At 21.4% G+C, this 27,694-nt stretch overlaps 1 protein-coding gene across 1 annotated transcript; it reads left to right on the top strand.

Annotated features, from left to right (window-relative positions):
• Positions 1–503: 503 nt before the first annotated feature.
• On the top strand, positions 504–23,960 carry LOC105363530 (hybrid signal transduction histidine kinase M). The gene is made up of 4 exons (XM_011501262.1): positions 504–2,318; positions 19,934–20,167; positions 22,819–22,884; positions 23,552–23,960. The coding sequence occupies exons 1-4, from the start codon at positions 504–506 to the stop codon at positions 23,723–23,725; spliced, it is 2,289 nt and encodes a 762-aa protein (XP_011499564.1). The 3' UTR covers positions 23,726–23,960.
• Positions 23,961–27,694: the final 3,734 nt, after the last annotated feature.

Below are 27,694 nucleotides of genomic sequence, written 5' to 3'. Positions count from 1 at the left end.
TTTTAACTTTACGTATATTGTACAGATTAAGTTTTCATATGAAAAGCTATAAATTGAAGTAGAATTATTTATTTTTATATTATTCTTCTGTACGCATTAAATATTTAATGTATAAATATATATATAAAAATAATTTTCTGAGAGATTTTATCTTGTAATAATATGTAATAATTACGTTTTGTAAAAATGGTTATAATTGATTAATATATATATATATATATATATATAAGTATTATTATAATAAACGTTACTAATATATTAATGTAATATTATTTTCTATAAAATAAAAATAATACATGTTTTTATTCGATCTATTGATTTTTTAAACAGCTCTCTTCAATAAAAGATTGAAAATACCTATCGGCATCAGCATCATCATCATCAGGTTATCGCTTTTCTTTAGGATTTTATTTTAATATCACTATTATCAGAAAAATTGTTTTTGCTTATTAAAAATACCGGACATCTAGATCGAATGATATTTGATGGATGCACTAGTTACGATGAGCGTATCGCCGGTACTGACGGTCCATCAGTCGGGCATCAGTCATCAATCTCACGAATTTATACCCAATAGCAAAGAGCATGGATCTGAGGCGCAGCAAACAATCTTAACTCTAACTACCGACGATAGTTATACTAACAGCGTAACAAAAATACAAGCCTTCTCTCACGAAGATACGAATACTGCAGCTTGTGAAGCAACGGTATTTGTTGGAAATAACTTTTCCGATGTAGATATACATACAGAAGTTAGTAATATCGCTTCAGAAGTTCAGTCTGAGAAGAGCGGATATGAATCGATTGTCAAATCCGTTGTTAGTAGTACTGAATGTCTCACTCAACAAAATTGTAGTATGAAAAAACCGGCTCACGTAGTTAAAATTAAAATTAATCCAAAGTGTGATAACAATATTAGTAAAGTTATATCAGCTGTAACACTTAATCATGATGAGGTTTCATCAGTATACAATTTTCAAACCAGTAGCATCAGTAACGACAAATCTAGCAACACAGTTTATGCCAATAATAACAATGGGATGAATGATAATGAAACTGATGACAATGAACGCACTAATAGCAACAGCAACATTTTTGTAAATGATAATAATAAAAATACACCCATGAATACCGAACCTTACACAAAAATCAATATCGGAAGTAACAGTTCTAATTCTTCGAGCAGTGAATGTATTTCTGACAAACTTCTTCAAAATAACGTAAATATTATTTCTGAAAATGCAAAGGATAGAGAAATAGTTCATCAAAAGTCCTGCAGTAATCTACCAGAACCATTAAATACTACTCGTTCTTCTGGTTCATGTTTCTATTATAACAGTCCACTAAATATGATGGTGATATCAAGCGGTCAGAGTTCACCTTCTGAAACCCTTGATAGTGGCACTTGTAGTGATTTAGATGGCACACCTCCACCTTTACCTAAAAAAAATGCTTCCAATACAGGTATTACGAGGTTATCAACTACTACTACTAGCAATACTTTAGCTAGTCACAGCTATCATTTACATCAACGCCACGACAGGACTGGAAGTTTGACAAGCAGTGGAGCCGAAGTAGATAGTGATGATAACGAAAGTAGTATTAGCTGTGATTCATTAAACAGTCTCGAAGTTCCATTAAGTGGTACTGTAAAATTTCGTGCTTCAAGAAGCTTAGAGCTAGGGACAGTCAAACAATATCGTATAGATAAGGGAAATTCAATAAAGAATAAAAAGGATGTCATTAAAAATGTAACATCTATAAATGACGCTACAAGCATTAATGAATACTTAGATAATTCTGAGTTAAATAATTCAAAGAAAGAATCTTTCAATTATAATAAGCCTTCAAAAAAAATTCCGTTAAATTCAGGAACGGTAAAATTACTGAAAACTTCAACAATGCCAATAATCAATAGCTCAGACATTATAAATATGAAGTCATCTTCTACATATCCAACTGACTCAATATTAGGGAGGGTAAATGAGTGTACCTATGAAGATCGGCAACGTAAACAAGAGAGTAATATTAATAATGTTATTGTTACGATTGAAGGGCTGCCTAATGATAATCCGTCCATTGCTAATTATGTGTATGAGGATGATCGGTATTATAAATTTCACATAAACGAGCGAGAAGAGTCGCTTAAGAACATAGATAGTAATAAGGAAAAAATCATGGAGAATGACGATGAATGTTTCGCTGGTTACAAGATCCTTGAAAGGGAAGCCATTCGCAGTGCCAAGGGGACCGTTCGCGGTGTCAAAAATCGCGTGCGCGCGGGTATAGCTACATTTCTTCAGAAGCCTTCTAGTAAGGTTAGTAAAAAAGATTGTGTAATTATAAATTTTATATTGTATAAAGTTAATATTTATGTTCAACTTTATTTGCCATGTTAATTAGATAACTTGTATCAGTCGAAATATAATGGAATGGTATGGTAATGGTAATTAATGATCTAATAATTTTTTTTTATACTTTTATATTACATATAAATTTAATTCATTTAAATAGTATCCCTTCGTTAAAAAAATTAATTTCTTACAATATGAATTATATAAATAAATGTTTTAATTAATTAATTTGTTTAAAAATTGTATTTTGTCTAAATGAATATATATATATATATATATATATATATGTTATCTAATAGCAATTGAAGTAGATAGATCATCAACTATCATCGGCAGCTTATGATAAAATGTAAAAGACATGTGCGCTTCGCCATGATTATAATGTGATAAAATATTGCTCAATTTCTATTTTTATTGAAGTTAAGAGACGTAGTTTTAGTATATATCTTCGTATTGTAGAATTAAACTTCTAAATAATAAAGTTAATGTTTTAAATACACGATATAGAGTAATTGTTTTTACAATTGGAAATAAATTTGCTTTTATTAAAGATCTAAACATTTTAAACAATACTGATACAGCATCATTTTATCATTAACAATACAGATGAATTTAATTTATAAAAGAATTTTGTATACTATACATTTTGTTTTACGTTCATTTATAAGCAATCTCGTGTTACATATATATTTATAATTGTATCAATAAATTTGACAATTTATTTAAGAATAAAATTTTATTACAGTGTAATCAAAGCAAAACAGCTTAATACAGTAAAAAGATAAATAACAGATTATTTTTATAAATTTTTTATTCAAAATGTTTAATAAAATTTAAAAACGTATTAAACGTTCTGATATTTAACAGATTTAATGGACTATTTTTAAACAAATAACAGTATATTCATATTATTTAATACGAAATCAATATGTAAAAAAACTTCGTCATCTTATAAATTATAAATAATGACTTAAAATCTGGATCTCGTAGAAAACACCGATAAATATTAAATATCTATTTTTTCAAAAGTATTATAGAATGTAATACCGTTAACGTACTTTTAACTATATCATAACTGATTAAATTTTTACACAGAAAATGACATATATTGCTTCATATTTATTCATACTTCAAATAGGATCATTCTATTGAGACTAAAAATGATAAAGTTGCTAATATGTGCATACTTTCTTTTTATAGTAATCAATTAAGGATATCATTTATTAATTAAGTAGTATTAATGCCAATATTTTATCTTTTTGATTACCAAACGAAAATCATTTGTTTTGTAGAAAAAAAATACATGATAAACATGTATTAAAAAATGAAACATAATTAACACATAAAAAAGATAATACATTATTGTTCATTGTAAGCATTTGAAAAAAATTTGTGAGTATTTTGACCAAAAATATTTTAACCAAAATTACAGAAATTCTTAGATGTTATTTTTATCCGGAATTCATACTGAAAATAAAAAGAATTTTAAAATTGATAATCAACGTACTAATAAGTATTATAAGAAGTATTGCTCAAGAATATAATAATAACAACATTAAAAGAAAATAAAAATAAAAGAAAGTAAATATTTTTAATTTATCAGAAGAAATGAGTGAATATGATAACAAAAATTTTCAATTTGAGAGTAAAAATAATATGAAAAATTAAAAGTTTGAAGAATTAATTGAATACAAAGAAATTTATCGTTTCAGAACAAATCAATTTTCACACATGAAGACGGTATACGTAGAAAGCAAATAAAGAAACTAATTAAAATGATATAGAAATAATTAAATACTGTGAATGAAAAATTGTTGGTAAATTGAAAGTAGTCAAAAACATCGATATACAAGACTTTAAAAAATTGTATAGAAAATTATTCTAAATTATTTAATTAGAGATAAAATTCATAATGCAAAGCATACGTGATAACTGTACAAATAGTACTAAACGAAATAACGTATCAAATTACGACAGGGAAGTAGTCGAATAAAATTAAGAAGAGTTAAAAATAATAAGTCTGCTTATAAAATTATTATTGAAAAATTAATAAAAGTATATAAAAGTAATAGACCGTGTACGAAATATGCATCAAATGAGAAGGAAATAAAACATTAATTTAGAAACCAACATGAATGTAGTATGAGTGCCACAGTTACAAACTACTGACGAGAAGTTAGGACGAGGATACTTTAAATAATTTATATGTATAATCTATGAACTATACTAGTTAATTTAAATGTAATAATTATTTTTACACTATTCTTTTATTGGTACGATAAAAGTTATTAAGGATATTAATATTTAATAAAAGTTATTAATATAATTTAAATATTTAAAATGAAATGATTCAATATAAAATTTTAACTTATGATAAATAATGTTTAAAAACATATAATATGCATAAAGTTATAAATTATTGGTCATATCAGTCGGAAACTACAATATACAATTAAGTGATATACATTAAAGTAATCATATTAGGTATAGATAAAATAATACAAAACTTAAAAGAGGCAAGGTTATACTGCGATTAATAAACATTTTTGTACTTTTACCTAGTAAGTTTCTAGATGCAATATACGCATATGGAATATTGATCGAATTTCATGCAATTGAAACTATTTTAATACAAATATATATGATAGTGCATTAGTAAGAAGTCATTTATCAGTAATTTATTAGTTAAAATAAAAACTATTTGTTAAATTTGAATGTAACAATATTTGTTTAGTCTTGAAATATAAATGTATTCAAAAAGTACTTTAAATTTTTAAACTTACACAGAAAGACTATCTACTCTAACTAATAACTTTTTAATATTTTAAGATTAAGTTTAGATTACTTTGATATTAAATGTTTATGTGTTATTTTATATAATCTGATTTAAAGTTTATTGCAAAATGAAATCTGAATTTTTAAAAAAAATTATTCTTACATCCCAAATGTTAAATCTTCTCATTATTTTAGGGAGCTTCATTAATTTTTATTCTTTTTACCAACAATTTGTTATGACGTCTTTTTATAAAATCCAACTTACACGTGTACGTTTTTAAATTGATATTTTTAATTACAATACTATTAAAAATTAGTTGTATTATATAAAATTAATATATTATTTATTTATAATAGAAAGAATTTTTTCATAATACATAAAATAATGTTTAACAAATGAAAATATTAGTCATTATTTTTGATTAATTTTTTTTATTAATAATACGTATAATTGAATTTGAAAGAAGTTAGTAGTGAAAGAAGTAACGTACATTGTTAATAATGCTAAAAATAATTGTATGTAATAATTGTGTCAAATAATATGATAATATCTCTAGTGAATATATACAAGTATATATAACAAAAATTGTGTGAATTTACAATTTTTAATATTGATTAATATTACACATAAATATTAAAAATTTTCATGTGCTATTAAATTTAAATCATCAAAGTATAAATATGAATATATTTCAATCAACATTCTGTATTTTTTTGTCAATGAATTTAGTTTATAAAATATTTCTCATTGCAAATAAATATAATTTGCAATAATAATTCAACTTTTCTGTAATGTATTCTTTCACTTATTTACTATTATGATAAACATTCAAATATTGTTGTAAACTTTACACGTGCGTAGATTGCAATAACTACATATCGTATATGATTTTTTTTTTAATTTGTACAAATTAATATTATGCATAAAGTGTAATTTTCTAGTTATATCGAATGAATTTATTATTGAATATTTTCATTTATTTAACCAATCAGTAATAACTATTTAACATACAGAAAAATAAATAATTTTATTATAGTATTAAATACTTTAATTTAATATACGTTAATCGTAATTCTGCCTCTTTTGTCTTTATAGTTTATTTTTTATTTTACAAATTATTGCATAAGATTTTATGTTAAATATGCAATATTGGTATTGGTAGTTGTTTTGCACTTACAGAATGTGATGGATAAGAAAGAGAGTCGTGCGGTTAACGGTAGATCTTGGAGATTGATACCCCGAGGACATTAACGATATACGACACTTACGGAATGTCCTACTTACCTATTCTGCCTTTTCTACTTGCTTTTCTATTGGCATTCGATTTAGTACTCATTCGCCAAACTTTTCAACACAAATACTTAATAACAAAAATCCTTTTAAAATTACTTAACAAATATAAATAATTATATATATAGAGCGAACTCATCTTGTTTTATAATTACAAATTAAATACATATGTAGAATTACTAATTAATAAATTTATATACTATACAATGAATATAATTAAATAAAATGTTTTATTTTTCCTTGTGTTTAAGATACAATGGCATAATCCATTATATATTTTGGTTTCTTTAAGTAAATTATATATACTCTATAGTAGAAAGAATATAAAACCTAAAGAAGATCAATGACTCTTTTAAAAATTAATTCGTTGATAAATTATTACAGAAATAACTTACTCATTCTTCATATTGGATTATTTTATAAATTTCAATTATTTTAAATATTGAATGTATTGTATTCCATTAAATATTTTGGCAATTATTAAAATTGTATATTTTTGTAATTAATAATAAATACTGTTTGCAAAAGCTATGACAGAATAATATAATATATTTATTGTAAATTTTTTTCTTATATGATTACATTATTAGGTAATACTTACGGTCAATTATTCGTTATGTAATCAAATACAAATTTTAATTGACAAGTCAATTAAATTTAATATTTAAAAATTACAATGTACATATATTTATAAAATTGATATTATACGGTGTATTTTCAAGAAATCCATTCAATATTTTATATGTAATTTCATTTTGATTTTTAAAATTTAAGAAAACAATTAACAATTGTTTCTACATTTATAGATGAAACTATTTTATTTAATTGTTTTTATTTTAATACTTAATATAATATTTAGTAAGTAGCAAGTTAATATTTAATTCATGATAACAGAGGAGAAAATAATTTATAAATGCCTCAAGAACTATAAATTATTATATCTGATTGACTGAAATTGATAAACATAATAAAGTGATAATATATTATTAAGTTATAACCCATTGTATGATTGTACCAATACATTTGGTGTTAATATATTTATAATCAAATTATACGTAAAATTATATTATATATATAATTATAAATATAATCTTATTAAGACAATTTAAGTGTTACTAATTGATATAAAAATTTTTAAGTACTATGTATTCTCAAGTTATATATTTATCGTTTATCGTTGGGTTCAGACTGTTTTGTTATTTTTCTGTCTACTCTATTTATATTTCAATTTCGTTATTCAAGTAATGTTTGAAAGTTGAAATTTTTTGTTTAAGCTTTCTAAATATTCTATATATAAATATCATTTCTGCAGAAGTTTTTTTTTATTGCAGCTTTTATAATACGATTATTTTATGATTACGGTACAACAATATGCATATCAATCATCGACATCCAATCATCATCCATTCATTTCAATAAAAACGACTTTTTACTTTCTACCATAAACGAAGTTTTGTGCTATGAAACCCTTATATATGGTATTAGATAGTAGTTACGACTTAACTCTATGATCAAGATATATTCCACTTTCTATAGTTTGCAAAATATGTCAACCATGTGACAGACTTGATTATCCAATTTAAAAAGATGCTCGAACAAAAACATGTGTGAAATTCTTTAAATATGAAAAAGATAATATCATTATAATTTTAATAAGATTTCATGATTAATCTGCATAAATAATTTAAATATAAAATTAGAAAGTGAAAAAGAAATGATATTAATAAAATAAAGATTAAATGCGATATAAATAATACAAAAGAATCTTTATTAAATTCATATGTAAAAAAATGAAACATTTTATATTTATATAATTTAGAAAATTTTATATTTTCTTTAATATATTTTTCTGTACACAAGAATAAAAGACAATTAAAAAGTGATATATTAATGATGACATGTTTTTCATAAACATAAAGAAGAAAAATCAAATTTTAAACATTTATTTATTATTCGTATTTTTAATTTTAAAAATTAACTGTAGTCTGTTAAATTAAAAGATGTCTTATTCGACCGTATATTAAGTACATTACAACTATATTATTAATTGCTTGGTCAAATATATAAATATAGTCAAAGTAATTAGTAATTTTCAATCTTAATTACAATATGTATATTATTTAACAATATAACATTTAAGATTATGTGAGAACGGTATTTAGAGATTTAATAATGAAAACTAATCCTATTTATTAGAATTAAAGAAATACAAAATTATTGATATTCTGAAAAAAACTAAACTATTTCATTTTATGCAATTTAATAGAAGTTAGAATAGTACAAAAATTGGATTATTTTTTTTTATAGTGAAAGAGCTTCGTAACAATCGCTACTTCATTTCTTATTTTGAGGATAATTCAGTTTCGTACATTTTTTTAAATACCTATAAATATTGTTTACATAAATAATGCTATTTAATAAATGAATGTACACAAATAATTTTATTAATAATTATTCACATAACAAATAGAATCATTATTGGTTTAATTAAAAAGAAACGTATTAATTAATTATGAGCCCTTGAATTTTTGCAAAAATTATTCATTTTCATCCAAATAAAATTATAGATCAGCTAAATTAACGACTCAGTTGAGTGTCCGCTGGTGGTAATATATATTGTTTGTAATAGATAATTCGCATCTTGCAGTATTTAACCGAGTATTCAACACAGTCATACAAATTTGAATTTATTAAAAATTTTAGTTTCAAAGTAACTTTAAGTATTTCTATTTAAAATATTCGTTCAAATCTAAATAAGGTTATATTTTAAGAATGAATAAACATATTTGATTTGATCATAATAAAACAAATTTATAACTACCTTGTTTTTTGTAAATACTGTTGATAATGAGATATATTTATGATTTATTTCAACTGGTACAATAATTGTATAAAAGTATTTTAAAATTAATTCTTAGAAAACATTGGAACATTCTTTTATACACGATTCTATACAATCTATATTTCGAGGAATAATGGGAATAAAATTTATGTGTAATTTTTTTACAAATAATACAAATATTTTATTTTTGTTATAGCTTTTTCTAATGTGGAATTGAAAGACTTAGAAAAACTACACTGCAATTTGTTTTAATAATTAATATTTTCTAATTTTAATATTTTAAAGTTTAATTCAATTTAAAAATTTCATTTATAATAGAAATGGTTTTAGTGTAATCCAGAAATAAGCGTAACATTTTTTTATAATAAATATTTTTATAATAAATATATCGGAGATATTTTAAGATTATAATATATAATATGTAATACATATATTATTTTACAAAAATTATTTTTTCTTTATTCTTTTATTTAAGTCTTATAATTAGTCAAATATAACCACATATTTTTTATTAAGCTATCATCTTAGCTACAAGTAAAGATATTGCAAAAAAATCGCTTGTTATATACTATTAACTAGTACGATTTTTAATTCGTTTCAGAATTTGTTGATTTAATGAATATTTTTGAAGTCAATTTCTAAATATTTTCTAAGCCTAATTATGTATTATATTTGTAAATATATATATTAATTAATAATATTTGTAGTATGCAGCGTTGATTAAAGTACACACTACATATATAATGCATGCATCATAGATGCATAAACACACGTCGACATACAACAAATATATATATATATATATATTGTGTTTTTTTTTTAATAGTCACAATTTTAGTTTATGTTATATATATATATATATATGGACAGGTGACGCGAATATTCTAAATGACGTATTCGGTTTTCTAAAAGAAAGTTAGAAAAGAAAGTAGACGGGGTATTTAATTTCTGGCGATATTAACGAGATTGCAAACTGTGTAAACATATTTTTCTTTAATAAATTTTACAAAATTCTAAAAAATATATATTTGAAATAGTTTATCGTATTTTTTATAATTGAAACAAATTTGTAAGTTAACAATAAAATGCAGAATAAAATTTGGATTGATAGTTTGTCGATTATGACAATGTGTTTTAAATAGTTATAGTATATTTATAATTTTTAAAATAAATACTAAGTTTTGATACTACAATCAAGTATTTAAGCAACTCATCCCCCTCTAAATTGTATAAACTCATATTATATTATTTGTTATTAAGTTTATTAGTATTGTAGATGATCATATTTTTTATGGTTGTTATATATATATTTAAAATATATTTTTACTATTATACTATACTAATAAAATACTCATAACTATTTACATTATAAATAATTATAAAAGATTAATTTTCAATTTAGTTAAATTTCTAAATCCAAAAAAAATGAATATATATCAATGCATTTATTTTAATTAAAATATTATTAATTTTAATAATATTTATAATAAATAGTTATTTGATTTGTATTCATAATTCGAGTTAATTAATTGTAAATTGGATGTATTTATGAGAACGGAATTAATGTTTATTATTTCACATAACTGGAATAAGAATTTTTCTTCTTCAACCTCAGAAAAAGATCTTGAACAACATAACAAAAGTAAATTATAAATATTAAAAAGTATGCAAGCTATATCCCAATACTAATTATATTAAATATTTAAAATTTACTCTTTCATGTCATGGAAATTCATTTTTTAATACTAATAGTATTTGTTTGATATTATAACAGTAAGTCTAGTTTGACTAAAAATTAATTTTAGTATGATAATTATATATCTTATCAATATTATTGATTTATAGTAATAACACGAAATATTTATATTACTGATAGTAATTCTTGTTTCCTTTTATATAGAAAACATATTTTCATATAAAAGTAACTACGATTTTTTTATTTTTATGAATTAACTCCATAATTAATTAAAAATATATATTATAATCATTGAACAGAATAATCTTTAATTTTGTTATAAAATATCAAATATATCAGTATAATAATTATGCTAATATTTGCAACGTTTATTATAACAAAATTAATATAGCGTATAAAAATGTAGTACAAATTTTATATAATATAAAAATGTCGCATAAATAATTCAATAAATTACAGTTTTAGAACAATAAAATTCGAAAATTTATAATAATTTCCGTTTTTACTTTAATTTGTTTTTAATTTTAATTTTTTTCCTCAATAACGTATTAAATCAGTAGATTAATATTTCTTAACAATTAACTACACATCTTGTAGTCTTATCTTAATTTGTCATAAAAGTATTGTAATTAATGTAGCTACATAGAATTATGTAAAAATTAGAAAATATGGAATTCCAAGAGATTATTTGACAAATAAATTCCATTCAACTACATAATAAGTAATAATTATATAAACTTGCCCTGTACATGTGTTCGAAATAATAAAATAATTATAAAAGTAATAAAAATATATATTTGCAATAGATAATCGTATTTTTTATAATTGAAATAACATTTGTAAGTTAACAATAAAATGCAGAATAAAATTTGGATTGATAGTTTGTTGATACATATTCTATATACATAATACATATTATATAAAAATTCTATAAAAATAAATTGTATTAATATGTATTAATATTAATAGTAATAATATGTATATATCTAGATTGAATGAATTTTCGACAACCAACGAATTGGTAAGAAATGCTGCGAATGTCTAGTATTAGAACGTGTTTACGAGGTAAAATGTGTGGGAAAAGAGAAAGCGGGTCAGGTTGTGCCACAACGTAATGCATAGTCCTTAGTGGCTCAAGACAAGCTTTTTATTATTTTTAATTTTCTTGCAAATTTCTTTTATTTATCATATTATATTTTATTGATAATTAAAAACACTTTTGCATATATTTGATATTTTCTTTTAAAACTAGTTTGAATTATCGTTTTATTAAATATTTACGGTAAAAGAAATTAATCAAAATATAAATTATATATAATTTTTTATTTGTACAGTAAAAAATTTAATATATTAGCCAATAATATTTTTAATTTATCAACAATTGGATATTACAAATTAAATTATATGTATGGAACTATCTCTTTTGTAAATATTTTTCCAAAACTGTAACCCTTAACGACATGATCTGCTTAAATTAAGGTTCTTGTAAGGGTCTATATAAATACGATTATTAAATACGATTTATTTATTTATTTCTTGTAAGGGTCTATATAAATACGATTATTAAATACGATTTAAGTATGATAAATATATCATTATTAATAAAAAAAAATGTAATATGTATAACCCTATACTATGCACTATAGTAGAACACTGTACTTATGCAAAACTGTGTAAAAAATATATTTTATTTGTAGTTACTGAAGTTAATACAAAGTATAAGTATTAATCAGATAATAAAAAGGAGCTTTTAAATAACTATAATTTACTGAAAATTAATATCTTTACATTTATTTATATAATTACTTGCTGTATATTTTTATTGTAGGACGATGTCCTCTGTCGATAATGATACACTATTTTTCAAATGGTTTTCTTTTTATCTGCTAATCTTTGTTTTTGAGAAATAAGTTTTTAAACATTAAGAATCCGTTAGATGCTTTTTTTTCTAGAAATATAATAATTAGACTTTCTCAATAACTCAATGCCATTTAAAAACTTCCTATTGATGGATTTATCATTTTTCTCTGGTATACCTAATTAATTACCTCTATGGATTATTAATTGATTTAAATTTTTTACCAACTGTTTCTTGGTATTTGTTTTCTTTTGGCATTTGTACTTTTCTTTACAATAATCTATCTGTATAATTTATTTCATCAGTTTTTATAAATTTTATTTCTGATCTTTATGATCATTCAGTTATTATTAATATTATTCATAATTATAAACATAATACAATATAGGTGTAAATATTAATTATTTCGATACCATATCATTAAATTTCTGTAATTATACTTAAACTTCACTGTTAATGATGTTTAAAAAAAAATTATCTAATATCTTCAATTGTATAATATGGTTTTCATTTTCAACATTAAAATTGGACAGTAACCTAATTGAATTAAAAATAATTTCAGTAAAATACCCAATCACACTGCACCTTAAGTACTTTTTCTTTTTTAACAATGTTCATTCTTCATTAATTAGGATTTTGTTTTGCATTACCGACAATGAATTTTTCTGTTTTAAAAGATACTCAAATCTTACTGTAAATGATGATCGTTACATTAAGTTCATTAAAATATTCCTACTTGAGTAAACACTTTCAAATAATTTAAGATCATTAGTAAATTATACGCTTGAAGCTTTTTTATGCAGTATATAAATATTTAATAAACTCATTTTAAAATATCTTTTATAGGAATATATTTGATTGTACCAAATTTCTCTACTAATGCTGACATTGATAAATTAGCTGCTAAATCAATGATTTTTGCCTAGGTTTTTACCAGTGCAATTAACTGCCCTAAAAATTATATGAATATCCTATAACTTCTTTAAATAAAATATATTACATGTAGGTTCTTAAGCAATATTAAAATTATAATTACTACTACTATTTCTTCAGTGATATATTTTAATATTTGTTTTAAATAATGCTATTACCAATATAAAAAAGTAGAAGTAAGATAAAACAATCAATTCATTAATGAAGAAATGTTTAATATTTATAATATAAATGATATTATTAAATGATTTCTAGTTTTTATATATTTAATTTTTATATTAATAAATTCTTTGTTATTTACCCGATAAATACTTATCATTAAAGATATATCTTTTAAAATAGAAATATTTGAAAATATTTTAAATATTTTAAGTATCTAAAAATTCTAATTCATAATAATTATAATGAAATACACTTTAAATTTATAAAATTTGTTTATATATTACTTTAGATTTTTAATTCGTATAAAAATTATTTGTCTATTATACTGAAATACATTAACATATAACTAATATCTTATTTTATTCATATGAACAGTATGTAGTATTAAAGTAAATAACGAATATTACAAATAAATAAAATATTTAACTCGACTGTAGTATTGATACTGTAGTACATACATCCACATATATATATATCAAAATATATTTTAAGTAACTATATAATTTATTAATACATAAATATGTAACTAATATATTAATTTTAAGAATATTAAGATTGTTGTATTAGTTTTAGCACCTTCATAAATAAATGTTATTAAATATCTGTAGTATAATAGAATCAGTTTTCAATATAAAACTCAAAATTTATATAATAGATTTGTTGGTTGTATGGTATTGGTTTATTCACTAGTAAGGTTTGTCGCTCTTTTAAACAAATTTAAATAATGTACGCGCACGCGCGCGTCTGTATAACTTTATATATAAGTTCAATACATACATATAGATGAGTGTATTATTCATCTATATATGTATAATAAATTCTTACTATTATGCTTATTTAAATAAATTTTATTATTTATCTTAGACTTTGCTGAATTTTATGTATGCGTACGTATATGTGTGTAAGTATACGTGTATAAACAAACTTTTATTTTGACAAAATTCAATAAATGCTGATGCTGTAAAAGTAATTTAATAGTTATTTAAGTCTTTTGCAGCGAAAAAATATAAAGTTTTATTAACAACAGTGATCTTAAAATTAATATAAACTAAGAATTTAAAAATGTATTATTCATATATATATTTTTACCATTGGATTTGTAAAAAATGTTTTATTTTCTAGTTTAAATGAAAAAATTTTACATAGGTTTGTTAAAATTTTAGAAAATAAATTTGAATAAATGAAATTTAATAAAAGATAATCATAATAAAAATATTGTATAAAAATTTTGGTATGTTAGTTGGTCTACTAAGCTTATTAATAAGGCTATTACAGAGCATCTATGCCTTATCTTCTATGGAAATAGAAAAATCTTGTATATTACTCCTTAGTTTTGCGATCTTTAGTCTGAAGCCTGTAAAATAAAATACGCAGGTTGTAACTAACTAGCGGATCTATTTTCTCTGTGCTATTTTTTCTCAGTCATATTTTTAGTATACGTAATGACTTTAAACAAAATTTTATATTTTTTAAGAACAGTTCTCAGTGTAATTAATATATACAAATATGGCCTGAAAAACTGTTTTGTTTTCAAATTGGATACAATTTTTTTTTACTAATAGTAACGATAATAATATACTAATTTAATTAACATGTTTATAACATAATAAAACACATTAAAATATTTTTTATTTGGTTCGAAAGAAAAAATAAAAGTTTTTCTTAACTTTTAATTCTAGTATATTTCAATACGCAACGGTATTTAATAATATTTTTTACTCTTCTATATTTTTTCAAAATTTAAAAAAGTATATTATTTTCTTTTGATCAATTATAAAAATAATTTTTATATATTATTTATAATTGCTGTAATGTTAGAATGTAAAAATGTATATTTATAAAATTTCAAAATATAAAATAATATTTCTATTATGCCTTCATCTGTAGATAGATTATAATTCTGTTAAATATATGTAAATATAGATATAGTGACAAATTTATTCATGATTTCACTTTTACGCAACGTATAAAGTTAATCATAATAGCATAGTTTATCTCTAAATCTTTTTACTAACAATTATTCTAGTCCTTTCTCGTTTGAAAATTTTTTAATAAAGCATTTTCTTATTTTTGCGAATAAACTTATTTCTTTTTTGTCTTAAACATGTGGAACTCCGATTGGCTGATTCCTTATTTGTCGCAAATGATATTATATAATTGTACTTAATTGACAATAGTAATTCTCTTAATATTCATTATCATTTGAATAGGTAATAAAATTTAAATAAAAATTTAATTAAAGAAATATGTACATATTCCCATCGGTTTTACTTCAAGAAAAATATATGTTTATATGGAATTAATTACAAATACAATTAATTACAATTTTCTAATTTTATTTGAGCATCAACAGTTGATTTCCAGAGATTTTGTGTATTACATCTTTGCAAATATAATTATTGTAAACAAACTTATATTAAATATTAATATCAAACTAGAATATCTGTAATAATATTAAAGAACATATAAGCTTTAAAAAATCCATGCAAGAAATACAGAGTTATGAATAGTAATAAAAGCAAACAGAATAGGCCAAAATGAATAGATTTATTGCAATACCTAAGGAAACATAGATACCTATTACATACTAAAAACAATTGCAGATTACAATTACGAAAACAATTGTTTATGCCTTATTAAGATAGAAGAAATCATTGGAAATTTTGATTCAGAATCAAATTTGATCGAACGAGCCGAAACAAATAATTAAACGTAAATAAAGCAAATAAAAAATTTTTGTTGTTATAGGCGGAAAACAAGTAATTAGAGTGATGCTCTCTTTTAAATATAAAATTAACAATTTTTAAAATATCAATATAAACATGAAGGCATAATAAATATTTTTAAAGAGTTTTCCATTCAAAATCCAATAAATAAACAGATTTTATGATAGCGTAAATCCCTTAGATGTGGATACTGACGGTGTGTGGTACAGTATTATAGCGGTAATTTACTGCCAATGAACGACCTAATGAGTTGTAACATTATCCTATTTTAATACCGCTAGTGATTTCATTGCATATTTATAAGCAAACCAAAATGAGCAAATATTTACTTCTATTAAGTATGTGATGGAATAGCAAGTGCATTTAATTATGAACAATTATTCATTTACTATAGTTGTATATAACTTCTAAGTATGATTAAAATTGATATAGAATAAAGTTATATTTAGTACGAATGAAATTCGAAATGAAAAAAAATTATTATAAAATTAAATAATTACATTAAATTAAATTAAATTACATCAAATTAAATATTACATCTAATATCGTAGTTTCTAATGTTTTTAAATGTAAGATGAAAAATTATTATTCAAAATTATGTTTTTGTACTACTTATCCTATATTTTCTATTAGTTTCCAATATATTTATAGTAGCGAATACCTAATGATAAATTTTTTAAATTAATAAAATCTATTATACAAAAAACATAATTCAATATTTGAATTATTATAATAAATATATATAATACGAGATAAGTAATTTACAATTATAAATGATAAATTATTCAATAAAATTGAATTGTTTAAAATAAATAAAAATTATGGTATTTTAGAATAAAATAAAATATGCAGTTTAAATTGAAAAAAATATAGACGTTCGTCAATAATATTAATAGACAAATTGTCTATTATTTAAAAAATATTATTGTACTAATAATATATATTACTAATAATACTAATAATATATACAAAGACAAAATTAAATATGTATTGCAAATTTACAATTAAAAATAGAAAATAAAAGTATGGAAAAAAGGATATCTAAAGCATAATTTAAGAAAATAAATATAATAACTAGTTATATATTTTATAATTTATACTTTATAATGAGGATAATTTCATATACATAAAATACATTGAATAATTTTATTTCGATAAAATTTTTGAAAATGTGCTTTTTGAAATAGTACAATCTAAAATTTTTTTTTACTGTGCCTGAAATATAAAAAAACCTAATTAGTATAATATCTTCAAATGTAAATTTCATAATTAAAAGTAATAGAAGTTTTTAGTTTTTAATAAATTAAAGTAATATTGATTTTATTAGATTTTGAGAAACAATAATTAATAATTTGTATTAATTTTAAATAAAACAATTAAATATAAATTTTTATAGATTGAACAACTATTAGGCAAAAAGGATACGAACAATTGAAATTATAAGTAGTTTAACTAAGTAAATATTTAAATAGAATTCAACAAAGACAAAAATATTCTCACAGTTTCAAAAACATAATAATTATATATAAGTAAGAGATTGAAAGGTTAAAATACATATAATACAAATAAACATTAAATCGTAATAAAAGTACATGCTTCAGAAATAGTCTGATAGAAAAAAACAAATAAAAATATGTTGTATAGACTTTTAGTATTTCCATCTTGAAACTCTTATTTTGGCTTTAGGAATGCTTTGGAAAATATTTTAAGGATCCTTTCAAATAATAAGCTAAAAAATTGGATCAATTACCTTAGAAACTGAAGAAAATACCAATAAGTATAATATTTAATAACTGAACATGTTTTTAAGATTTTATAATTAAAAATTTTTATAATGAAAACTTTTTAATTATATTAGTTTCGTGAATGATAACATTTTTCTTTGGTTATAATTACAGATAATTATATACTTAAATTTTTTATAGGCAGAAATATAAACAATGATCAATTAGACAATTTTAATAACGTATACAATATTTTTAAGTTTTTTTAATATAAGTAATATAAGTATTTTTATGTGCATAAATTAAAGACTCGTATTTACAATCAAATAAGAACACAAAAACACGATATGTAAGTAATATTCAGAATAGTAAGACAGATGCGACCAATAATTGAACATTTCATCGAGCTGATTCGTAAAATTATTTTAAAAATCGATAATTTTTAAATTAAATGATATATGTATTTATTATTAACACATGTATAATGTATTATGTGTAATATTAACGATTATAGATGTAAAATCTGCAATTATAAGAAGAAGCTATAAGAACTTTTAAATATATACATACTTTCAAAAATAATTCATAAAATTAATAATGTGAATGTAAAAATTATTATTTTATTTAGTTATTTGTAATTTAACTGATCTTGAAATTATAAAGACATAATTTTTATTTCATTAATTTATTTTTTATCTATAATACGCTTAATTAATAAAAAATACTAGTTAGAATTTGCAGATGATTTTTTTAATACAAGTAAACCACATTTATTACATTATTAGACAATTAATTAATATTTAAAGTAGCTGACATGTGATAAATATATACGTGGAAAAATTGTTAATTTAAATTACAATTTATTCTTTATAAATCGTAAATTATTTTATATTATATTATTATCTTTTTTCATTAACAGAACAAAATAATATCAACATATAGAAGTAATAACGACGAGTATGCAATAATAAATTGAACATGTAGAAATTATAATAAATTACTATAATCATATTGTTATAAAAACGTGTATTCTTCATTTAATATAAATAAACAGATATTTATAAATATGAAATATTCATTTTTTATCATAATAATTATAATTAGTTTAATTTATACATTTGACGAATTTGTATTTCTAAAATTCATAAGCATACATGTAGTTTACTTCTTTCGTACATGTATATTTGTATATTAAAGTTTAATTTAGTACTCATTGTTTATTGAATTAAAAAAAGCATTAAGATATCTTTCAATTAACAAAATTTCATTTTGCTCAAAATAAATGAATTTATTATTTTGTTTTTAACATTTAATAATAGTTAGATTGCAGGTATTTCTATTATTTAGATTAATAAAGAAAATAAATCATTTAAGATTTAATTTCCCACAGTATTTTGTATGACAATAGTGTTTAATTTTTTTTTAATTACATATAAGTATAATTTTTATTGAAAAAATATCTATAATTGTAAATGATGAAAGTAGAAATCTCAATTTATTAGTTATAATCTATTTTTATTAATGTAATTCTATTCACATTATAATTTAATTTTAAAATAATCTGTTTCGTAGAATTACAAAATAAAAGATGCTGGAAAAGTAGTTGTATATACAACAACTATGGGTATTGTAAGAGAGACATATTACCGTTGCGTGTTAGTCAAACAGATCCTTAGGACACACATGGTGAAGTACGAGGAACGGGATCTGTATATGTCAGCCGAGTCACAGACCGAACTTCGAGATCGTATTGGCTGCTCAGCCATACAAGTGCCACAACTTTTTATTGACGGTCAATATATTGGGGTAAGTTATTATTGCTTATAACGCAAGATTATTGTTGCAATTTATAGTTAAGAGATATAATAATAATATGTACTTGATTGTAACATAATTCTAATATTACCTTTATAATTTATAATTTTATATATAAATATAATACATTTATATTTAAATATAATAACAATAGATAAATCCGATAATATAATATATATAATATAAATTATATAATTTGTTATTACATACACTTATAAATGTACTGAATATATAAAAAATTAAATTATTTGTAATTTTTACTGACTACGTAACTTATTAATATGGACATGAATATATTTATTTATTAAAAAGATGCAAGTATGTGATAACCCCAATAAATTAAATATGAATATGAATATATGCTTCGTAATACAAATTCACACTATTTAAATTTATAAGTATATAAATATTTGGAAAAAATTGGTAAAAACATATCACTGGAATACAAAGAAACTGCATTTGAAACTATAACTATCAATATGGATCTATGGATTTTCTATATAAGAATTTTATAAAAATATTAGTGAATAAAATCGTGTGTCGATATTTCTGAATATTAAAAAATACATATGCTTTACATATTAAAGTAAATTGTCAAGAAGAAAAAGTTAAATAAACTAATAAAGCATATGAAATAAAATTGTAAAATAATGATATATCAAAACTTTATTTGGTATATTTAAACTCGTAAAGGTATATTAATTCAATTGTTTACATAACCATGCTTATACTTTCAATTTAAAATTTTTTTAAAGTAATTCATTAATAAATCAGGAAAAGAAACTTTCACACACCTTTATAATTTTATTTGCTCAATTTTTATTATAAATATATTAAACAGATTTTACTGACAACATTCTTCTAAAAATTTTATTATAAAAATTTGTATTTAAAAGAACAAAAACTAAAATCTGGTAGTTGTAATGCTTCTTGGACATTGAAAATTTATAAGTTTTCATTTTTTCGTTATTTGTTTTCCTACTGTCTCCACAAATTTTTTTTTATAAAGGAGTAATGACTTGACGAAATAACAGATGCCGTTGTAGATAAAGTCCTTTAATAATAAATAATTCATTCTGGAATAATGCATACTTTAAATGTAGCTAATATATATTTTTACCTATTTATATTTAAATTATAAAAAACGATTTATATTATTAGAATAGTTAATATGAGCTATATTCTTGAATGTTCTTAAAATTTACAAACATATAAATTATAATTACTGGAATGCTTAATTATGTAAAATTAAGTATACTAAAAAAGAAATATAAATTTTTAGCTATTGAAAAACTTAGATCATATATCTTTAACTGAGCATATTAATTAAAAAGACTCATGCCGGCTCTGCGTGATCTATGATTCTTCCCTAACAGTCACGTTAGATTACCTGCGTTACAAACTATGACTTCTTCACGATGAAGAACTAATGAACTAATGAATCTAGAACAATAACTATCACAAGATTGAATATCTCACCTTTATTTATGTAAGAAAAAATATAAAAATGTAATGGCTGGACGAAAATTGTGATCAATATACTATCGTATTTACGGGTTCAAATATAGAACGAATAGGAAGGATCATAATCATTGAATGATGATGATCATTCAATCTACTGACATTCGTCTGCCCTCGTATACTTTTAATGAGGGGGTTCATATATTGTTGGGTGGGGTGTAATGGGGGGGGGGGGGGGGGGGGGTCGCATATGTTTCGCGGGTAAATTGAACGAAGATCCGCACAAAGCTGATTCAACATTAATTTAGCCCCTTTTTTCACTTTCTCTCCCTATCTGGATGTGTTTACGTATGTTCGTAACGTAGGGCGTAATTCGTGCACCGAACGACTCTCTCTCTCTCTCTCTCTCTCTCTTTTTCTCACTCTCTTTCTCTTTCTCTTTTTATAACCATCCTGCATTTGTAAATAATACTTATTAAATAAAATATTTAATTTATAAAATTTTTTCATAAAATATAACAGACAAATAAGCAAAAAGTATTAATTATTTAATAGAAGAATAATTAAAAGGAATAATAAAAAAACAATAAGATACGAATAAGTAATTTTATATTTCATATTAATTTATAATATATGAGTCTTACACTGTATCATTATTAATGTTGAAACGTTATTCATTGAATATATGGATTTTATAAATTAATTATTTAAAAACCTTTCCTTTCGCAAGTATTATTGGAAAAAATAAAAATAATAGATCAAATTAAATAAATAGTATATTTAAATAAATACTTGTTTTATTTATAAAATTATTAAAATAAAAAGTTTGTAATACTTTTATTTTAATTTTTATTCTTATAAAGTACTAGGACAGAGGGCAAACAATTTTGCCAAAAATTAATTAAGTATTATAAATATAAAGAAGTTCTAAAATGTGATAAACTAATAAAGCATTTAAATGACCATATTTTATGCAATATTATTAAAATAACAGATTCTGTTATAAAATTTGAACTGACTATAATTATATGCATGCATAAACATACAATTATATTAAAATATATTGTATTAAAAATATTTTTATAAATTAATTTTAAAAATATCATGCTTTATTTTTCTTAATATTTAATTTCTTAACATTTTTGTTATTTTTTTATGCATTCTATTTTTTATATTTTTAGGATGCTGATATCGTGGAACAATTGAACGAGTCTGGTGAATTACGCTTAATGCTGAAACCTTACAAAGTGAGTTACTATTTTATATTTTATATTTCATTATATGACAATAGTTGAGTACTGAAGAATTCTTTGGTTACTATTGAATTTCATTTGAATATTTTACTAAATACATATTTCTATTTATAAGCTTATATATAATTAATAGATCCATGCAGGATCGTATAATACTTAAAATATAAGTTTATTGTAAATAAAGTTAAGAATTCTAACTATAAAAACAGCATTATTCAATCGCTCTCTCCATGTTTGTAAATAATATAATTAGTTTATCTGATTTTATAAATGTTTACCTTTATTTATCCACATATATTTAATTATCCATATGTAAATAAACTTGTTTATAAATATAATTGAAAAGATTTCTTTCGTAATAAAATAACAGAATTATTAAGTTTCTCATAATAATAATAATATCTATGTATTTATTTATTACTATTTTATTATTATTATATTATTATTATTATCATGAAATTGTTTGATTATTTCATGAAATTCATATTATTTTGTCTGTGTGAATGAATCTAATTATTATTAATATTAATTAACATTTGTACAGTAATTAATATATTCTATTAATATTGATATAAATATATTTTAATATCTTTACAAAATAAAAATATAAAATAGCTTAAAAAATATACTTTCTAAACTTCAGGTTATTTTTCTATTTCAGAGCTTAGATGCCTGCAATACGTGCAAAGTATGTGGAGGTTATTGTCTACTGCCTTGTCCTGTTTGCAATGGTAGTAAGAAATCAATGCACCGCAACGATTTTACAACGGAATTCGTAGCTTTGAAATGCATGAATTGTGATGAAGTAGGACTCGTTCGATGTCAACACTGCTGAATGGATAAATGCAAGCATAATTCTGGAACAACTGTTATAATATGCTGAAATAATGAAGAATGAGAGCGGAGAGTCATTTTTTAAGCGCTTTATGATCCAATAAATTCTCGGTCACGGTGTTTTAACGACGTGTAATCGTGCGAGTAAGCAGATCAGATACACGTTTGTGCGTATTAGAAAATGTTTTTGCCAAAATACAGAACTTCAGAAACCACAAAATGAATGTTAACTCTTATTAAAAAAAGGTTATTAAATTTTGTTAATCGATTGTTTATCGAAAACTATTATAACTATTTGTAAATGCTAAAACATTTTGTTAATAATATTGTTGGCTTCATATATGTAGTTAATAAATTATATTTCTACAATACTTGTTAATAATTAAGTGATTTTGCTACTTTCTTATATTGGCTACTTTAAATTTTCTTTCTAAATCGATGCAATAAGATATCACTTGCTGTATAATTGTTTGCACCTGCAGAAAAAAAATTTAATTAATTAATATAATTAATGTTTATAAATAAGTGCTTTGTGGAAAATGAATATTTGTAAATATTTTTTAAATTTTATTAGAGAGATATTATTTAAAATAATAATTCTGATAAATTCTATTATTTGATTCACATGTAATAAAATTATCAAGAAAATAAATATATTACATAAAAATATGAATTGAATATAATTTTTACTTGAACTTTTCACAAATTTTTTAGCACGAAATCTACGATAATATGAAAATATTTAAAATTATTATTAAATTAATATTTAAATTTTAAAATTTAACAAAAGTAATAAATTTGGTTTCAATAAAATATTGGTAAATCACTACTAAAAACTATATGTTGATCAAGTAATTGTAACACAAGCAATATTAAATTAAAAAGATGAATCTAAAAATGCAATTTATAATTTTATTATCTACATTATTTTTCTTTTAAATATTTTTTTTAATTGGCATTGATGTAAAAAGAACAAAATAGATTCAAATAATAAATGATATATTAATATATATGCATATTTAAAATATATTAGATACGTAAGTTTGCGTATGAAAATATTAAAAGAAATGTATATCTATTCAATGAAACATGTATTAGATAATATTATTATAAAACAAATACTGAATAAAAGCATGCATAAGAAAAAATGTTCATATCTTTACAATACAAATAAAATAAAAATAATTAATGAAACAATATTTTAATTTAATGAAAACACAATATAATATCAATAATATAATATAATAATAATAATAATAATATAATATATTATATTGGTTATTAACTTTTTGGAAATTAATATATGAATTAAATATTTATATAATATATATACATTATAAATTTCATAAATTATATGGAAATAGAATGGACACTCATACATAAACTTTAAGCGATATTAAAGTACAAAATTTTAGTTATTGGAAGTAATAATCATATATTTTACGCGTAAAAACTTGATCTACATAGTAAAGTTTCTAGAGAGATACTTGTGAAAATAAATAAAATTATATATGTAAAATCTTATTTAAATATAATTTTTATGTACTTATATGCAGGAAATATTCAAAATATAAACAAAATATGTCGATGTTTTTATTTATTAAATTAGTATTAATACTTAATCGGAAAAATCTTACATATGGAAAATTTCATAGTTCTGTGATTTTCAAGATGAAACATGTGCGATAATTTTGTAATAATTTGGTCATTACAGTTTGTTTTCATTACTGCGGTTCTTTATATTTATTATTTCGACATAAATTCTATTGTACAATATCAATAAAATAAATATGTAACATATTATTAATAGCTTTTTTTACTTAAAAATTATTTATTTTAGTTTTTCAATTAGAAATAAAGAATAAAAACCTATTCGAATACATTTTATTTTTTCTACTGAAACAGTATATATAAAATTTTAAGTTTTATTATTATAAATATGAAAAATATTTACTCCCTAGTAATCATACAATAAAATAAGGTCTAATAATAACTTACATTTGAAAAATAAATACATTCAACACAGTATATTTGAAAAAATCTAAATTCTCTTTAGTCTGCATAAGAATATATAATTATAAAAAAATGTTAAATAAAAACGAAATTATATTTGTATGCAAAGCTATAAATGAAAAGTTGAAAAGGAGAATTTATATTTGATTATATGCAAATGTAAAGATATATATGTACGTAGGTTTTATTACGTAATTGTACTAATTCTTTTTAAATAATTAAATTTAAAAATTAATAAAATTATATAAATACAATACATACATACAAATACAATACATACATACAAATACAATACATACATACAATACATATATAATTAAAATTATATTCAATTTTATTAAATAATATTGTATAACATAATTTGAAAAATATAAATTATTGGCTGTTTAGAGGAAAAGTTTATAAAATACAAAAGTTAATTTTATTAATACTTATAAAAACGTACTTTCTGACTCATAATAATTAAAAATGTACTTTTATAACTATAATCATACTGCAATCTGAAACTATGCCAAAAATATTTATATCAATTATAAAATTTATGATTATACGCTTTCTTTAAATTTTCCTATGAACTGCAGTTTAATAATATTTTTATAGTACAAAGAAAATTTATGGAAATGTAAAAGATTTCTGAAATTTCTTTTTTTTATTTATTACATTATAATGTCCGAAATTTTATCTCTGTTTTACTAGAAAAAATGGAAATTTCGATAAATTTCATATAAAAATTTGATAGATATTAAACATAAGAAAATGAAAGAATATAGGCATAAGAATATTAAGAAACATTTAATTTTGGATTCACTAATGCATATTAACAGTATGAATACTATAATATTATTTTAAAATATCTAAATAATATTAAAGATCTTAATATTAGAAAAATATTAATTCAAATTATATAAAAATAAACACAAACTGCATAAAAATAATAGAAAATATTTCTTTATTTATATTGACATCCTGTTACAGTTAGGAAATTTAACGGAACCTGTCGAGTTGCTATCCGTAATCCGAAGGCTGAATACATTAACTGATTTTTACTGTATAAAATATAAATAATTTGCAAGAAATGAATTGGTTAATTTTTTGTCCAATTTTTTTATAAAAATATTAGTTAACAATATAACTTCTAAATGAACTCACACATATTATAATTTTTAAAATATTTTAAATTAGAAATTTTGTTTAGTGTTTATTAGAAATAATTTATATATTCTAAATTTAAAATCTAAATTATAAATCCGATGCAAAGTACTTTTAATATATTAATACAGTTTAATAAAGGAAATAAATTTGCGAATTACAAAATAAATTTTTATAATATGAAAACACTTGTATTTTTTTTAATTTTAGTTTATAAAAATTTTAACTTGCAGAGAATCGTATAAAATAATGTTGTATTATTTATTTATTCATAAATAATATCAAAATAGTTAATTTGTAAGTTAAGTCCTCTTAAATTATCTAAAAATAAAAACAAAATAAATCGTCGTATAATAATATTATAAAAATTCTTTAAAAATATCATAAAATTAAAGAATAGTTAGTCTGTGCATAGAGATAGAGAAAAATTAAATTATAAAATTAGTTAATAGTAGCTACTTTAAATGAACAGTAGAACTACAAAAAAGTGATAAGAATGATAAGCATGTGCGCAACAGTTTGAAAAGAGAAGCCTCTACGCGACCATGAATAAACGAGAATCAGATATGAGGGGAAGGCCAAATGGAGTTAATCATTGGGAAACTAAAGTTTGTGACCTTCACCGAGAAACACTTGATCCTCGTTATCTCTGTTGTTCCTGTGTATCACTCGCACCAGTTTCTTGCATTTATACACATTTCGTTTCCAATTTTTCGACTCAATACTAATTCTACCCTCGTTCAGTGTTTAATTCAATGCTTTTACTTATGCAATAAAATCTATTTGCAATTATGCTTACATAGTTAAT

The sequence above is a fragment of the Ceratosolen solmsi genome, unplaced genomic scaffold (assembly GCF_000503995.2).
Source record: "Ceratosolen solmsi marchali unplaced genomic scaffold, CerSol_1.0 scaffold57, whole genome shotgun sequence".
In the NCBI taxonomy this organism is placed as follows: domain Eukaryota; kingdom Metazoa; phylum Arthropoda; class Insecta; order Hymenoptera; family Agaonidae; genus Ceratosolen; species Ceratosolen solmsi.
This window is presented reverse-complemented; position numbering and strand designations above follow the sequence as displayed.

Coding starts and splice junctions, on each gene's coding strand:
- LOC105363530 (XM_011501262.1), top strand. CDS start 504: ATGAGCGTATCGCCGGTACTGACGGTCCATCAGTCGGGCATCAGTCAT. Junction 2,319..19,933: donor TTCAGAAGCCTTCTAGTAAG/GTTAGTAAAAAA, acceptor TCTGTTTCGTAG/AATTACAAAATAAAAGATGC. Junction 22,885..23,551: donor TAATGCTGAAACCTTACAAA/GTGAGTTACTAT, acceptor TTTCTATTTCAG/AGCTTAGATGCCTGCAATAC.